Source organism: Ursus maritimus, unplaced genomic scaffold, assembly GCF_017311325.1.
Source record: "Ursus maritimus isolate PB19 unplaced genomic scaffold, ASM1731132v1 scaffold_8, whole genome shotgun sequence".
Lineage (NCBI taxonomy): Eukaryota > Metazoa > Chordata > Mammalia > Carnivora > Ursidae > Ursus > Ursus maritimus.
The window spans coordinates 48,641,614-48,660,219 of NW_024426996.1; the positions used below are offsets into that span (position 1 = coordinate 48,641,614).

General features: G+C 40.2%; 1 protein-coding gene across 1 annotated transcript in view; it reads right to left on the reverse strand.

The window, feature by feature from the left end:
- SLC30A9 (solute carrier family 30 member 9) overlaps positions 1-2,473 on the reverse strand; it is an 83,274-nt gene extending 80,801 nt beyond the window's left edge. Inside the window, exon 1 of the mRNA XM_040624949.1 lies at positions 2,228-2,473. Coding sequence (XP_040480883.1) covers positions 2,228-2,339 — 112 coding nt within the window. The 5' untranslated portion in view covers positions 2,340-2,473. The remainder of the gene's footprint in view (positions 1-2,227) is intronic.
- Positions 2,474-18,606: the final 16,133 nt, after the last annotated feature.

The following is an 18,606-nucleotide window of genomic DNA, read 5'->3' on the forward strand; positions in this document are numbered from 1 at the left end:
AGAATTCTTAATAAATTAGGGATACTAATTTTATAACTGCCCTGTCCAATACAGTAGTCACTGTTCACTGAGCACTTGAAATGTGGCTATTCTGAACTAAAATGTGCTAAATGTAAAATACACACTGGACTTCGAAGATTTAGTACAAAAAGATGATGTAAAATATCTCAATTTTTATCTTGATTACATATTGAAATATTTTTAATATACTGGATAAAATATTATTAAAATTAACTATCTGTTTTTACTGTCTCACATATGGCTATCAGACAACCCAAGATTACATACATGGCTCACATTATCTTTCTTTTGGATAGTGAGGCTCTACAATACTATTTTCCTTTTCACCTTTAAACTGAGCTTCAGGGTATAGGCATTTCTCATTTTTAAGTATGCAGATAAAGCAACTGTTTCCCTTAAGGTTTCCTTCTCTCCTTACTCTTTGTAAGTTTACCCCCTCTGCCATACAGGAATTTTAGAAGCATAAACTTTATTTCTTGACAAACCAAAACATCTGTGCTTAGATTTTTTTCCCAACAGTTCTTCAAATATCCTTTCCTTCTTACATGCATCTGACTTAAATAGTAACCTTTTTCTAAATGTTTTTTAAATTTTACCATAATGGCTGCCCTTTTAAAAATTGTTTCAGTTATTATTGGAACTAAATTTTCACAAAGAAGGTTATTTTTAAAACCTACTATATGTTAAGTGTGAAAACACATTTTAATTTTCTGGTGATAACCATTCCAAAGAACTCTGCAAAGTCATTCTGACTGAAGAAATAGGTACTTATTATCTGTGGTTCACAGGCGGATGAGACAAAGCGTACATAATTTTCGGCATGATGACAGCTACAGAGAATAGAAATTATAAATTACACTATTTCAAGTCCTTTCTAACAACTTAGAAGGCAGTTTAGCCAATATACCTAATTTAAGTGTAAAAGGTCAAAATTGCTTGGTCAATAGAATCAACTATGCTAGAAAGTTTACTTGGGGATTCTGGAGTACGGTATAATCAGAAGATTCATTCTGTTCATAAGAGAACGAGCTATATTGCCAATAAAGAAAAACTCAACTTTTCTATCCCCACCAAAAAGCCTCAGAACATGACTTTAAAATTAACCCTTCTGAAATTTTAAGAGCCACTTTTTACATTTATTGCAAATAAAAGATATTAATATATTCTAATTTATCTAATTCTGCACAGCCCTGGCATCACTATGTTACTTGTAAACTTGAATGACTCGACTACAAGTTCTAACTTCTATTGCCAGGCCACAAACATGCTACAAATTTTTTCAAACATGAATTTTTGGGAAATGTTTCTGTAAATACTCTGTAACTTCAAGAATCTAAAGAATTAGACTAGGAGTGGATTTAGTTCTGTGTTTTTCCCTCTGTTCTCGAGGGGTCAAGCTACAGCATGCCAATCTATGGCAAAAACGTAGGTAAGCCTAAAACTCACAAGTTCAATGCTATTTTGGAAACTGTGGAACAACTTAAATTTGAGTCAAAAAAGAATGTTGAAGGAGAGGGATAAAAATTCTCTTCAACCTCCTTTTTCTGGGTTACAGCTCCAGTAAACACATTTTCACCAAAAAGATTGTTCAACGCAACTGAAGAGTTCATTCTTTTGCATTACGATCCAAAACTGGGCTCATTCAATGACTGTGGCACCGTCACCCCCTCATACTTCAGAATGATTCGTAAATGATGAGTAGCACCCCCATCCGTCCCTCCCTCCTTTTAGGAAATTTAGAGGGGAAAGTTGGGAATATGGGAAAAGGAGGCAGGGCAAGAAAATCTACTAAGCCAAAGGCGCTCAATGAAGGGGAGTCGGTGAAATCCAAAAATCCTGGCACTTACAGGATTCCGCAATTTCTCATTGCCTAGGGGACAGGGGTTGTCACTGGGGGACACCGCGATGCGCACGTATCATCTTATCTGGTACAAGGTGACTGGCTTCCTGTCTGCGACCCGGCCCGGGAACGACCCGCCAAGTTTCCGTAGGAATCGTGCTAGGGCCTTAGGCAAAACCAAGGTCTGGGAAAGCTGTCAGAAGTCCCCGCCAGCTGGGCGGGCTGAACTGCAAAGACAGAGACCCGAAAGGAAGGTTCTGGGTTGGGGAAGGGCAAGCGGGCGAACTGCCCGAGGCGAGGCGCCGAGCCCGGCCTGCTCCTCCAGGCCGGCTGCCGCGGAGTCTGCGGCCGAGGCGGGACACTCACCCTGGCGCTCGCTGGAGCTGTGGGCCGCCGCCCTGCAGCGCAGACGGAGCCGGTACAGGGAGGACCAGCTACATCTGTGTGCCGCAGCGGCGGCGGCCAAGCCCGGTAACATCCTGGCGGGGCAAAGGCCCCCACTCGGACACCACCTCCTGCCTCCGCGACGTCGCGGGTAACAACTGACTCCATAGACTGGACACCCGCTAACACTCACATCTGCACCGCCCCAGGCGGCCTCGTCGACCCGGAAATGGCAACGTCATTTATCTGCGCCGGTAGCGCAGGAGGCGGAAGTGACGTAGCCGAGGAGCGCAAATGGGGGGGGCTTTGTCTCCGCAGACCGTGACTGGCTGCGCGGGCAGGGCGTGGCTGCAGTCGGCAATTGGTGTTAGCCCCTTTTTTCGCCCGCATCTGTATCTTTTCGCTGTAGTTAGAAATCATCGCGTAAATTCTTTTCATCTGAACAGCTAGGAAGGCTTTGGGAGAAGTGACAGGGCCTTTTCCGGCATTTGCCTGCTCCTTTCTATTTTCTGAGCTCGAAACCTGGGCGAAGGTGTTGGAAATGGGAAGAAAGGTGGAAAGGAAGGATGCTGGCTTTCTTAACCTCTTTGAGGAGCCTTCTTGGATGAGCCTAAGCGGCGGCTAACATACCGAACTCAACGGTCTCCGAACCTTGCAACAGTACGTCGTTCTCTTTGTAACACACCTTTGTGTAGCAAGTACTCACTTTGGCATCAGTACATGCCTTGCTAACCTCTGAACCTGATTCTCGTGTGTAATGTAGTAAAGTAAGACTTTCATATGTTCAAGATTTGCCTGAGTAAACGGAGATGTGCAGACATAGGAAAAGGAGTCAGTCTGGTTCTAGACAGAAAGAAACCAGAACAATATTCACCGTGGTGTTTACCCCTGACAGCTCGTTCAGGTCTCAGCGCAAACTCGGGACAGGCTTTCCTTAACCCTGGCTCTATGTAGTAGGTCTGGTTATTCTCTGCCGGGTTGCATTGTATATTTTCTTCAAAATGCTTATCGCTATTTGAAATTATCTGTATTTTTTTTTAACTTTCTCTCAGAATAGAAAATAAGCATCAGGATGCTGGAATCTTAGGTTTTGTACATTGCTTTTTCCAAGGGGGTAAAACAATAGCTGGCACAACAAATAGAGTGGAATGCATGGTGGTTTGTTTTGAAATCAATCTGAGTAGCTTAACTATGTTACTACACAATAGCTATTTCAAAGGGAAATAAATTAGCATGTTCCTAATTTTGAGAGAATAAACAGTCTTTTATGCTAATTGAGATAACCAGATTAGTGAAATCATAGTGATGAAGTTATCACAAGAATGGTAAACAAAGTTAACTACTATGACAAACGTTAATTGGTAAGGGCATCTCAGTGGCTTAGTTGGTTAAGCGTCCCGCTTTTTTTTTTTTTTAAGATTTTTTTATTTATTTGACACAGAGACGGCGCGACAGAGCACAAACTAGGGGAGTGGCAGAGGGAGAGGAAGAAGCAGGCTCCCTGCTGAGCAGGGAGCTGGATGGGGCTCCATCCCAGGACACTGGGATCATGACCTGAGCTGAAGGCAGACGCCCAGCCTACTGAGCCACGCAGGTGCACCTAAGTGTCCCACTCTCGATTTCAGCTCAGGTCATGATCTCTGGATGGTGGGATGGAGCCCCACGGGAAGCCTTACCCCCCTCCCCCTTACCCCTGTGGTGCAGCACTCTCTCCCCCTCTGCTCAAATAAATACAAATCTTTAAAAATAATAATAATTTCACCACTTACTTGATTCCCTTCCTTCTCTTAAGAAAAAAATTAAGTGGACATTTAAAAATATTGTGCCATAAATATCCATAACCTCAAGATTACCCAAATATCTATTACTGGAAAGTTCCTATCTCTTCCTTGTAAATAGATTTTCACAGAAATCCAACTCTATAATATAAAATACATAAAGGCTTAGCTCTAATTTTATGTAAATATCCATTGACCTTCACTATAATGCTTGCCTGCTTTGGCTTCTTGAAATACTCCCTGGTTTCTTAACTTGGATACTGTATTAATTTTGATAAACCTCCAGAAGCCTTGACTTGCCAAATAAATTTGAAGAATAAAGTAAATCATGCTGGGTTATCTTGTTTAAGCCTCGCGTTGCTCTATCAAATAATAAGGTCTCCATGGACTTGAATTAAAATACTTCTGCAGGGGCGCCTGGGTAGCGCAGTCGTTAAGCGCCTGCCTTCGGCTCAGGGCGTGATCCTGGTGTTCCGGGATCGAGTCCCACATCTGGCTCCTCCGCTGGGCGCCTGCTTCTTCCTCTCCCACTCCCCCTGCTTGTGTTCCCTCTCTCACCGGCTGTCTCTCTGTCACATAAATAAATAAATATAATCTTAAAAAAAAAAATACTTCTGCAGCTGTGCTGGTGTTTACACCTATATTGTCATTATATACTTGTCCTGCTGGACAGTCCTCAAAATTTCCCCAAGTGCTGAAAATTGAGGCAACGTCAGTTTTAGAGTTCCTTGGGATAATTTCCTGTGACCCTAAATTCTTTGAGAAATCCCATCCTTACCAAGAGACTTTGCCTTACTGCTCCACTTCAGACACATTCGGCAGCTGCCTGTATGTACTAAATGGGTAAGATTCCAGTATCACGGAGCTTATTTTCTATCAGAGGAGACAGAAAATTTAAACACATAATTTCACATAGTAACATTATTAGGGGTGCCTGGCTGGTTCAGTCAGTAGAGCATGTGACACTCGATCTTGGGGTTGTGAGTTTGAGCCCCACGTTTGGGGCACAGTTTACTTAAAAATAATATTATTAGTAATAATATTGATCATTTACTAATTACCACACTCTCCGTGTGCATTATCTCATTCATAACACTTACGCAAGTTATAGATGAGGAAAATAAGGCAGAGATCTTGCTTTTAACCACCACAGGTTACTTTTTAAGTCAGTGGGTTTTATCCTTTGGAGGAAAATACAAAGTCTTTCAAAAGATTTGAATGACAACATGTCTTTTGTTTCCTGAAATGTAGGTCAAGAGAGTATGTCCCTAGGTTTTTTTTACGTATGATCAACATGATACTGAGTTTCAAAAAATAAAGTTTCAGAGGATTTGTGATATAAATAGATGACTAAATATAAGATAACTGTTAAGTCAGAGAGATGGAAATAGAAGTAGGAAAGGAGTGAAGTGTCATTTGATTATTAGCATACACCACAACACCCGCAGGGTTTTCTATGCACTCTGAAGAAGTTCCTACATCTTTCAGGAACTTGCTTCTGTAATTGAGCCGGCTCTTCCTTGGTTTCACCTTGTCTATTGCTTTGGGAAAATAGTGATTCTGATCATGAGACAAACTTGGCCATTTATTTGGAAAATTGACTTAGATAATCCATTGCAAAATAAAGTGAGTGGTTCTATCATGAGGTATGCTAAGAACACAAATCTCATTTTGAATGCGTATATTCGTGGGCATCATGTTGTTTTTTGCGTTCAGGACTGGGGGCAGAGGGAGCTTGCCCACCTAAACACTTCAAAAAGAAAAGAGCTTACGTGCAGATAAAAGGGAGACTACCTGGCCACGGCCAAGAGTGTCAGTGCCCACTGCACAGGCATGGTCAGAAGTGGTGTGGGTCTGCACACAGTTTGTATGTAGAGACAAACATCTGCATAAGAAAGTGAAATGTGAAGTTGATATGGTGTCTGCCCAGGCTGCTAATCCTCCTCTCCATTTTTGAGCTGTTGAGTGATTTTCCCAACACCACTCAGCAAGGTGGGCTAGAACATGGAATCAAACACAGGTCCTCTGACTCCAAATCTATAGGTGTGTGAGCATCGGGTGCACGGGGGAGAGGCAGAGAGTGGTTGTTCTGATGGGTTTTCTCCCCACATTATTCTGTGAAGTAACTGTTTCTTAAGCACAATTATGTGAAATAACTATATATTAACTCCACTTGCATTCAATAGGTTCACTCTTTGCCACTTACATCCAGGAATAAAAAGTATGACTTTCCAATGACGACCATATTCCTGGGTCCTAGCTCTCTTATCCATCTTAGCTTCTCCAATAATAACCCCTTCTGCAATTCACTTCATAAGTTGGGAAGGAAGTATTATATGTAAATTTATATTTATATATATGAATTTTATATATATAACCATGTGCCCCTGGCTCCTTTCCTCAGAGGTTAGTCATCAGGGAATTACAGGTATTACATTTGGGAAAATCAAGTTACTAAATACTCCTGGGGACAAAGGAGACTGAAGTGTTTGATAACCTTTATCCTTGAGAAAAATAAGCTGGAGACTCAGAGGAAGTAGATTCGGTGCTTTTGGGGAGGGCAGCATTTGTGAAGAGAGTAAATTTCTTCCACAAAGCCACAGGTGGGGGCACCAAAAGAAATTCTCGTGAGTTTTTAAAAATTTAACTTTTTATTGAAGTTTAATACACAGAAGAAAGCACAAATCTTGAGGGCGCACCTCTAAAGATTTTAAGGAACAAAACTGTTACCTGTACACAGCATTACCAGCTTCCCAGAATCTCCCCTTCCAGTCACTACTCTCCCACCCCTCAAGGTAACACAGATCCTGCTTCTAACAACATAGATTGATCTTCCTTGTTTGGGGACTTTATATGCATGAATTATACACTGTGTATTCTTTCATAGTACATATGAAAGAGTCTAGTTTCTTTAACCTCAGTATTATATTTGTGGGATTCATATTGTTGTGTCCATTCTCGCTGCTATATAAGATCCCATTGTATGAATATCCCACAATTTACCCATTTTACTGCTGATTAGGATTTGGGTAGTTTCAGTTTGGGGCTAATACAAATTATCATGGACATGTGCATGTGTTTCCGATGGATATATTCCTATGACTGAAATTAGTGGGTCATACGGTATGCAAACTTCCAGCTTTCGTAGTTACTAGCAGTTTTCCAAAGTAGTTGTACCAATACACACTCCCAATAGCAGTATGTGAAAGTTGTTTCCTCATGACTGCACCAACATTTGCTACTATCTTTTTTTTTAACCTCATGGTAGGTATGGAGCGGCATGGCGTTATAGTTTTAATTTGCATTTCCGTGATGATAAATGAAACTGGATACCTTTTCAAATCTCTATTAGCCATTTGGATATCCTTTTCATATCCTATTCAAGATTAACATGGGGCAACAGGTATGTGTGTATCAGGTCAATGTACTTCACCACTGCTAGCCAGTAGTCAGCTGATGGACACAGCAAGTCTTGCAAAGAACTATCAAAGCATAGGGAGCTGCTTGGGATTGAATTTCTCCTCAGTGAGGCCTGTCGGGGAACCCCATGTGTCCTCACTGACAAGTAGCTAGATTAAGCCACAATGACTTCCAGAAAGGGGACAACAACTTTACCACACTCATGCATTTGAGAGATCACCTGCTTCCCTTGTTGAGCTCCTGAACGCACCATCCAAAGAGCAAGCACATGGAAGAGAAAGAGGTGTGTGTAAAGTGTGTTGGAACCACAGGTCTTGTATACTCTACCCTAGAGGGGCATGAGTGTTTTTAAATTAAATATGAGATTAGTGTTTTGTTGTTGTTTTTAAGATTTATTTATTTATTTATTTTAAAGAGAGCACAGCGGGGGTGGGGGGGCGGCAGGAGTGTAAAAACTGTCCCCACCCTGTTTCCTGGTTAGGAAGGAGCAGACTTTGGAGAAGGGAAGCCAAAGCATGTTTTGTAACAAGCTGAAAATATGCCCTTGTAGGCTGAAGCCTAAACTGTGTCTGTAAAATGGTAAACAAGCTTGTCTGTGGCTTTGGCTTATTTACAATAAGGAATAAATCAATTAAAGCATTTCACATTCTTCTTCATACCTAAACAGAAAGAGACCATAAAGAGCCAGGAGACTTTTCAAAGAATTGGGGCAAATGGAAGAATTTAATAAACAGAAAGGAACTAAAATGAGGAAATAAAAAATAAGCAGGAAAATATTTTTTAAAAAGCTAAAAACATTTTAAAAAGTGTGAAAAAAATAATTACTAACCACATATGGCTGGGACAAACGAATTGCAATCAGAGGCCAGAGTACAAAAAATAATTATTCATTAACTTGCAGGGAAGCCTCTGCTACATGTTATTTCAGCAACTAAATTGTGCAGTAATGACAATGAATTCTAAACTTAAATCTCTAATAATGTGGCAGAGTCATTCCTGTCCCACACTTGGAAAAAAGAATGAAAAAAAAATGTTTATGGGAAAAAGTGGTTAAATGGAATCGAGCCTAGTCCTGGATTCTAATGTCTTTGAACGGGCTCCGCAGCAGGCTGCTCACTGACCTAGCTGCTGGATAGTTTTTAGGGTAGCAGAGGAAAAGCTCTGAGGCAGCCCAATATTTTACACCCCTGCTGCTTTTTCTGATAATGGGCTCACACTCATTCCTTTTCCATAAGTAAAGCATCAGACTGTTTACTCATTCCACCCTCTGGCCAAGAAGTACAAGTTCATGATGGAAATCATATTCTAGGCAATGGGTTTTGGCTATTATTTATCAGGATGTGAAATGAGAAAACATGCAACTGACAAAGCTTAGAAACAAAATCAGGAATGAAGAAAAATAAATCTGAAAACTGACTGTTTAACAGTTGCTATTAGAAACAAATTCTGGTACCCCAAAGCTACTGGTTGAGCCCACCCCTGGCTTCCTCCACACCTACTGGCCTGCTCTGCCCACAGGTCGCTGGGCTGCCAAGGGGCTGGCTACGGTGGTCCTGATCTTTCTTGCTAAGAGCATATCTCTTTGCTGGGTTGTTCCTTTCAAGCATATGCATTTGATTGTATAGAACAGTTAGACTAACCATGTTGGAGTTTTATGAATTATTTCTTTTTTTTTTTAATTTTTTTTTTGAAGATTTTATTTATTTATTTGACAGAGAGAGAGACAGCCAGCGAGAGAGGGAACACAAGCAGGGGGAGTGGGAGAGGAAGAAGCAGGCTCATAGCGGAGGAGCCTGATGTGGGGCTCAATCCCATAATGCCGGGATCACGCCCTGAGCCGAAGGCAGACGCTTAACCGCTGTGCCACCCAGGCGCCCCTTATGAATTATTTCTAAAATAAAAAACAACAAATTAATTCCAGATTAAACATAACATTTCTATCTAAATCCAGGTCTCCTGACATGGAATTTTTTTTAATGAAATTCTTTTGCAATTTTCTTTGTTCTTTTTTTTTTTTTTTTTTTTTTTTTAGTAATCTCTACACCCATATTGGGGGGGGGGTTGTTTCAAACATTCAGTGTATATTTACTGAATCCAATATATGTTCTAGGAACTGGCTTTTAGCAATGAAAAAACAGGAACAGATTCTTGTCCTAATAAAGCTTACACTCTGGCAGGGGAGACAGATGATAAAGTAAATATATGATAATGCTACATGCCATATGATAAGCACTATAAGACTGTAAGCATTGTAGAGAAAAATAAAGCAGCTAAGGAAAAGAAAATGCCAGGGATGGAGTGTGGCACATTTAAATAGGGTGGTCAGGAAAGGTCTGACCAAAAATGGCTAAAATTAACAAGTCAGGAAACGACAGATGTTGGCAAGGATGCAGAGAAGGGGGAACCGTCTTACACTGTTGATGGGAATGCAAGCTGGTGCAACCACTCTGGAAAACAGTATGGAGGTTCCTCAAAAAATTGAATATAGAGCTACCCTATGACCCAAAAATTGCACTACTAGGTATTTACCCCAAAGGTACAGATGCAGTGATCCGAAGGGGCACACGCACCTTTATAGCAGCAGTTTACAGCAGCTATGTCCACAGCAGCCTAACTGGAAAGAGACCAGATGTCCATCCACAGATGGATAATGAAGATGTGGTATGTATATACAATAGAATACTACCCAGCCATCAAAAGAAACCAAAATCTTCCCGTTTGCAACGACGTGGATGGGACTACAGGGTATTATGCTAAGTGAAATAAGTCAGTCAGAGAAAAACAATTATCTGATCTCATTCTTATGTGGAATTTAAGAAACAAACAGAGGATCATAGGGGAAGGGAGGGAAAAATAAAACAATATCAGAGAGGGAGACAGACCATAAGAGGTTCTTCATCATAAGAAACAAACAGGGTTGCTGGAGGGGAGTGGGGTAGGGTGATGGGGTAACTGAGTGATGGACATTAAGGAGAGCATGTAATGTGATGAGCAGTGGGTATTATATAGACTGATAAAATCACTTAAGTCTACCTCTGAAACTAATACACTATATGTTAATTTTGAATTTAAGTTTAAAAAAAAGGGGGGGCACCTGGGTGGCTTAGTTGGTTGAGCGTCCAACTCTTGATTTTTGGCTTGGGTCATGATCTCGGGGTTGTGAGATCAAGCCCCACATAGGCCTCCACACTCAGTGGGGAGTGTGCTTCTCCCTCTCCCTCCCCCAAATAAATAATTTTTAAAAAAACAAATTAATTTAAAAAAAGAAAAAGGACAGGTCTGACCAAGATGACATTTGAATGAAGACCTGAAGGATGTAAAGGAATGAGTTAAATGGATATCTAGGGCAACATTCTAAGTAGAAGGGAAACAAGGAGTACTTGTGTGCATGAGCAGACGTGTACTCGGCACATTCAAGGAACAGCAAGGAAACCAGTGTGACTGGAACACAGTGAACAAGGGGAAATGTAGTAGGCGATGAGGACCGAGAGGAGAGTGAGCCAGTAGGTACCGGTGGGTTACTGCAGGGGCTTTGAGAGTGGAAACACTGAAGGGCTTTGAGCAGAGGAGACATGTATGATTTAACAGGATCACTATGATTGCTGCATTGAAAAAAGACATAGGGAAAGGCACTGGACAAAAGCAGAAGGAAGAGAAAAGTGAAAAACTACTATAACAAACGAGGTGAGAGATGAAGACAGTTTGGTCCATGGTGGTGATTGGGGCGAGTGAAGAGAAGTAGACTGATTCTGAATATATTTTGAAGGTACAACTGACACCATTTATTGACGGTTGGTTTGGGAACATTCTGATGACTTCATGCTTCGGACATACAGGATTAGCATTTATGATTTAATGTGTTTTCTAAGAATCAAAAGGCAGAAATATATGTATTCTCAACATTAGTATAAACCCTCTTACATTACTAGAGAGCTTTAGCATTAACACTACCTGATACATAGAATGATGGATATCAATCATCCTTACTCTGCTGAAGTCATCTAGACAGTATTTTCAGTGGGGGTGCCTGGCTGGCTCAGTCAGTAGAGCATGCAACTATTGATCTCAGGGTTGTAAGTTCAAGGCCTGCTTTGGGTGTAGAGATTACTTAAAAATAAAATCTTAAAAAAAAAAACAACTTCATTGCTTATTATGTGCAGGATGTGATAATTTGATAACATCACCAAAAACTTAAATAGCACTAAAGTTCACAAAGCACTTTAAATCCATTATTAAGCTCACAAACATTTCAAGAGATAAGTATTACCTGTTTTACAGATATGGAAACTGAGCCCTAAAAACATAAGTGACTTGCCTCAGGTCACCTCCTGGCAGAGCCAGCCTTGAACATGGCCACAGATCCTTTACTCACAGATTAAAGTGCTATTATCACAGCTACACTCTAAAGTGTCATTCTACCATCTCTCAGGTTTCACTTTTATTTCTTAGTTATAAGATACTTTCTACATATGTATCTTAAACACTAAGCCCATATATTGTGGAGAGATTGGGTTCCCCCCTCAACCCCTAAATTCTTATATTGCAGTCCTAACCCCCAGTGTGCCTGTATTAGAAGACAGAGCCTTTAGGAGGTAATTAAGGTTAAATTATAGGGGCAAGCCCTAAGCCAATAGGCCAGGCGGGCTTGTAAGAGGAAGAGAAAGAGATCTTTCTCCTTCTCCACATACACACATCTGAACATACAGTGAGATGGTAGCTATTTATAGGCCAAGAGAAAAGGCCTCAGAATGAAATCTACCTTGCTGGCATCTTGACCTTGGACTTCCCAGCCTCCAGAACTCTGAGAAAATAAATTTTGTTGTTTAAGTCACTCAGTCTATGGTATCTTGCTGTAGTAGCCCAAGTAGACTAATACACCATCATTACGGAAAAGAAAGGTGGTTTAATCTCTAACAGTCTTAATTTGGCCAATTTAACATATACACAAAACCCCAAAGAACCGTTCAATCCCAACTTCATTTTTCAGGCCACGTAATCCAAACCACACAAAGCCCACAAGCCAGTGGAGATTAGAGTCATTGTTTTACTCCATCCGGCTAGCCCCTAAGCGCCATTCGCAGCCATGGAGTCTTACTCCTAGCCCCTGGGGGAGCAACATTGCTAAGGCCAAGTTCACCAGAGACTCTCTTACCTGCCTTCATACCTTCAGTACCTATGTTGTCCAATAAATTAACCACTAGTTATATGTGCAGAATAAGCATGTGATTGATATATGGCTAGTGTGAATTGAGATGTGCTATAAGAATAAAGTATATACTGGATTTCAAAAACAATATTAAAAAAAAGAATATAAAATATATAAATTATAATAACTGCTGAATATTTTGGATACAGTAGGTTAAACATTACAAAAATTTATTTCACGTGTTTCTTTTTACTGTTTTTTTATGTGCTCCTAGAAAATTTAAAATTACATATGTGGCTTGCATTTGTGCTTTGCATTATATTTCTGTTGCTTCTCCACACACACACACACACACACACACACACACACACACACACAGAGTCTCTTAGTTGTTTTGATATACTTACACTTTCCTCAGAATCTCAACTCCAGCTCTTCTTGGGTCTTGCCTCCAAAGGGTGTTGCCAGTCTTTCTCTGCTCCAACTAGTTCTACTTTTGTTGTGGGCAGATTTTAGAACTTGAATATGCATGAGGCAAAAGGGGGAAGACTTTATGGAGTCTAACCCCCACTCCCCCAGATAAAATATTTAATGCAATTAGGTCTTTCCTCATTGCACTGATACTTTTTCTCCTTCACTATTTTAGGTAACATTACTTTTAAAACAGCCTTCTAATAATGTAGCCTTTAGAATACAACATTCCAGAAAATGGAAGGGAGTGGCAGGGAAGAAAACTCTATCCTATCATACATAAATGATTTTGATCCTATATTACTCCCTATTTTTCAAAAGAGAAAAGATGTCAAGAGTGATTAAATGCATTACCCAAGGTCATAGATCTGTATGAAGTAGTTACTACTGTATTCTGGGTTCTAACCAGATTCTGTGCTCTTACCATTATATCACAATATCATGTAATTTCCAAAATTCAAACTTCTGACAATTCAACATTTTACAGAACCTGGGTAAGGGAGAAAATGGGAGGTGGTCATTGATACAAACATCAATTATTACTAAACACTACCTGGAAAATAATTACAGTTATTTTCTGTTTGGAATATAGATAAGTGGGAAATTATGTTAACTACTCAAGTTATTCAATAAAGCACTCCACAGAATTGTTCTAAATTACAGATGATGAGGACGATGATGACAGCCAAAATGTTGTATGCCCTTACATGTGAAGCACCGTGCTGACACTCTGTGCTTTAGCTCATTTTATCATCTCACAGAGCCTGGGGTCCTAGTAACCCCATTTGATAGGAGAAACCGATCACAGGGCTAAGAACTGACTGAAACCAAGCCTGTCAGATTTCAGAGCCCTAGAGCTGGGCCATGCTCCACTGCCTTCCAGTGATAATGGTCTTATCTCCACTACTTCTAGGTGTCTCACTTGGGATAAAAGAATGAAGTCGCTCCCAATTTCTGGCAAATTCCCTAAAGACGAAAGGATTGTAATTCTGGGCCTCATTCTCTGCATATTACAGATAAATTTAGTTTCGAGCATTTCTTAGACTATTTTTGCATCCTTCTTATGCACTCATTTGGGATAGTTCAGAAAGAGCATGTTTTAGAGAGGACTTTTAATCATTTACTGATTTTGAAGATGTACTTCGGGAGAGAGCTCTCACAATTCCAGAAGCTGATGTGATGTTTGCCAAGTAATAGCAATTTTGCTTTGTCCCTTCCATAAGCCTTTATATCCCTGGAAAAATCCAACTGCCAACGTAAGGCTTTGTATTTTAAGGCCAGGGCAGGGATTCTCTTAATAGGTCCAGTTTCTTTTTTTGCCCAGAAAGGTGTTGACTTAAAACATGATAACGCAAGTTTTAACACTTCGGCCTGTCAATTCTCACACAAATTCGTCTTTGGGCCCACTCTAACCCAGGAATGGGAATTCTGGGAAAATGTAGTTCTCAGCTTGACCAAGCTGATCATAGAATAATCCAGAGCAGCTCTTCATAAAAGACACACCTAGGGGTGTCTGGGTGGCTCAATCGGTTAAGCATCTGACTCTTAATTTGAGCTCAGGTCATGATCTCAGGACTGTGAGATGGGAGCCCCCCACGTCGGGCTCCGCGCTGGGCATGGAGCCTGCTTAAGAGTCTTTCTCCTTCTTCCCCTCTCCCTCTCTAAAAAAAAACAAGACACACCTGAAGCATAAAGAATAGGAAGACATGTCAGGCAAGAAACTAGGCAAATGAAACTTGTGTATACCTATATTAAAATCAACAATAAAATTTAAAGCAAAAATTATTTTCAAGAGTTAGAGGGTCATTATAGAAAGTGTTCAACTAAAAAATAAACTTCTTAAAGTGCCTACATCTAATAATATAGCCTTAAAATAATACACAAGGCAATTGAGATTACAAGAGAAACTGACAAATCTGTTATCACAATAACAGACTTTGACATACCTTTCTGAGATTTAATAGTAACAGCAGACAAGGAATAAGAAAGGTATACAAGATGTGAGTAACACTAACAAGTGTAAGAGAATACTGTGAGAGAGAAGGTGCAGGGAGGTATTACTTTAGAGATTGAGGTTTTGCAGGGTAAATGCAACAGAACAATGGGGCAAGTGTTACGGGCACTGCCAAAAGAAAGGTTCATGAGATGTCCGGAGGTAGAGAAAATGGAAATAGAGGCAGGGTTAAGTTCAGAAAAAAGGAAACAATGGGAGCATTTGTGGAATGATGCTTCATCAATAGGTCTTCAATAGATCTTCCGAGTGCTGGGGGCTTTTCACTCTAGCTCAGCTCTAGGCCTCAGCGAGTTCTTTCTCCTGGGTTTGTCTTTCAGTTACTTCAGAGAAGTGGGAAAGTACTAAGCCTTAGGCCACAGGGGCCTGAGGTTCTCCCCCGACTTGAGAGATGCCCATTCTCCTTTCCCTTCTCTTCTATCTCTGGCCAATATTGAAAATTGTTGGCAAAGGAGTAATGAATAAGATTGGAGCCGTGCAGGGTTTGAACTTCAGTATTTTCTCTACCAAAAGGAATGTGGGTCAGGGACAGGGTAACAAGGATGGAGCACAGGGCAAAGAGATGGGGACGGATCTCAGCAAAAGGAATGAGTTCTTGAGGTTAATGTAATCCAGCCCTGTTTCCCACAGCAGTAAACCAAAGACAGTCTGGGCCAGAGCTATTCACCATTAAAGTGTATACTGGCCCAGGAAGACCACAAGCTGGTAGCCTGTTGCTGAATGGGGTCCACAGTGAGAGACTGGGAGTGTCAAAATGTTTTAATTTGAATGTCAATGCCCATGTACCCTCCTGCTCGCTTCAGTCTTCCCATTGCTCAAAGCAGTCCTTCACCGACAACTTCATCTATTATTAGAACTCCTATGGATGTTGGCATGTGTGACATTATCCTTTCAGTTTATTTTCTTTGGGTAACAGTAAATAGCTGAAAACTTGGGATCCTGGATATGTGTTTCTTTTTAAGAGCCCTGATCAACAGTCAGGGGAAAAAAAACCTCAAAGATTCTATATGCCTTAGCACCATGATTTACAACCAGATTTACTAGTGGCTAATTGCAACCTAAACTTGCTTTGTATTTTCTTTCTCTTTTTTTTTTTTTAAGATTTTATTTATTCGACAGAAATAGAGACAGCCAGCAAGAGAGGGAACACAAGCAGGGGAGTGGGAGAGGAAGAAGCAGGCTCCCAGCAGAGGAGCCTGATGTGGGGCTTGATCCCAGAACGCCGGGATCACGCCCTGAGCCGAAGGCAGACGCCCAACCGCTGTGCCACCCAGGCGCCCCATTGCTTTGTATTTTCAAAGGGCTTTTTGTATATTCCATATATGGTGATAACAAAATGTGAAAATACAGGGGACGGGCTAAATCGCCCTTATCAATAAGATTACACAAAATGACACTAAAATATTTAACCAGTGGTTAAGTTCTACTGATGTCTTGAGAGTGATAACATATTATTTCAAAGGAAAAAATGTTGAATATTTGGTTTAAATGGTTATGTAATACTTTTTTCTTGGCATGATAATTAGGAGATCCATGTACAGGAGAATCAGTATTAATAACCAAAAAAAAAAAAATGTTCATTTACTAGAGAGGTTATCTCCTCTTATCCTTGCTCAAAACTCTGAAGACATGTGAGGTGTCTAAGATGATCTTCTGAGGAGGGGCAAACAGCAAATGCATGAAAGCATCTCCTAAGTATTGAATGATTTATTCTACAAACTTTGAAAAACAATTATATGAATACCCAAATTATGATGGTATCACAAAGAACAGCCGTGGGCTGCTGTTTCCTAAGAGCATCACTTAGACAATAAAAATGTGCATTCAGTGAGCATGGTCTGAATGAGGGTTGAACTCCAATTTCCTTCACAAATTATCAGTCAGGAATTCCCATGGGCTTGTCTGGAATTCTGTTTTTTCAGTCTTTTTTTTTTTAAAGATTTTATTTATTTATTTGACAGACAGACAGCCAGCGAGAGGGAACACAGCCCCGGGAGTGGGAGAGGAAGAAGGAGGCTCCCAGCGGAAGAGCCCGATGTGGGACTCGATCCTGGAACGCCAGGATCACACCCTGAGCCGAAGACAGACGCTTAACGACTGCGCTATCCAGGCACCCCTGGTTTTTCAGTCTTAAAACAAAGACAAAAAGTCTACTTGTCTCATAATGAAAAAATTCATTAGCTCACTTAGGCATCTTGGAATAGTGATTATTAACCAATGATAATGGTCTAAAAAACTCTTCATAACATTAAAGGTTGAAATCATAAGAATCCCTTCATGACCTTAATTAGCATTTAATATAAAAACCAACTGGAAATAAAAATCAGGAGTCAAGCTATGTTCCCCCCACCATGATTTTTATTACATGCAAACCGAGCCATTAGAATTTTTCAGAAAATTTGCCAGTAGGGGACAGTGTGTTTGTAATTAAAGTAAGATTCTAATGTTTAAAGTTTGAGAATCTAATAACTCCCAGTATACAGACAATAGAATAAGAATGATTTTACAAATCTGCTTCAAAGTTATTCGGGCATTTTAATGTCAAATGGTTAAAAATACTGATGTTAATGAAAGCTATTAGTGCTACATAAATATCTTAACTATAGCTGCCACAGCGGTGCCTGGGTGGCTCAGTCATTAAGTGTCTGCCTTCAGCTCAGGGCCTGATCCCAGGGTACTGGGATCAAGCCCCACATCAGGCTCCTCCACTGGGAGCCTGCTTCTTCCTCTCCCACTCCCCCTGCCTGTGTTCCCTCTCTCCCTGGCTGTCTCTCTGTCAAATAAATAAAATCTTTAAAAAACAAACAAACAAAAAACTATAGCTGCCACAAAACCATGTTAGAGCAACTATAATGAACACAAAAAAAACAAATAGTAATAAGCCTTATGGATCCTTTGACTTTATAATATTAAAAGTCAAAAACAAGCCAACCCTCTGGTAGGTTCTAATTAGGGTAAATGTTTACTCACTTCAAAAACATATTTTATTCCCAGCAATATGCCCATATAAAATAGTTTCCTAAAAGCTGTTCCAATTTTTTTTAAGACTTTTTTTTTTTTTTTTTAAGTAATCTCTACAGCCAATGTGGGACTTGAACTTACAACCCTGAGATCAAGAGTCGCATGCTCTACCAACTGAGCCAGCCAGGTGCCCCTCTTCCAGTATTTTTAAAGAAATGTTCTTCTGCTTTTTTTTTTTTTAATTGAGGACTGTCCTTGGGAAAGAGAAATATGAAGTTCATATATAAAATATTAATTCAAAATAAGCACAATAAGACTATAAGCCCCAAAAAGAAATTTAGCTTTTTAGATAAAAGAATAAAAAGGGTATTTTCTAAACACTTCATAAGATGAACTATATGCTTTGGATATTACTAAAATGAACTGTAAAACATGAATCTGATAGTTCACTGCATCAAGGATCATTATTTCGGATCAGAGAAACCTGCACATACAACTGTATCTTTTAGGAGTTAATGACAAAAAAAATACAACCATTTTATTCTGGATCACTGCCAAGTTTCAATTCTTTGTC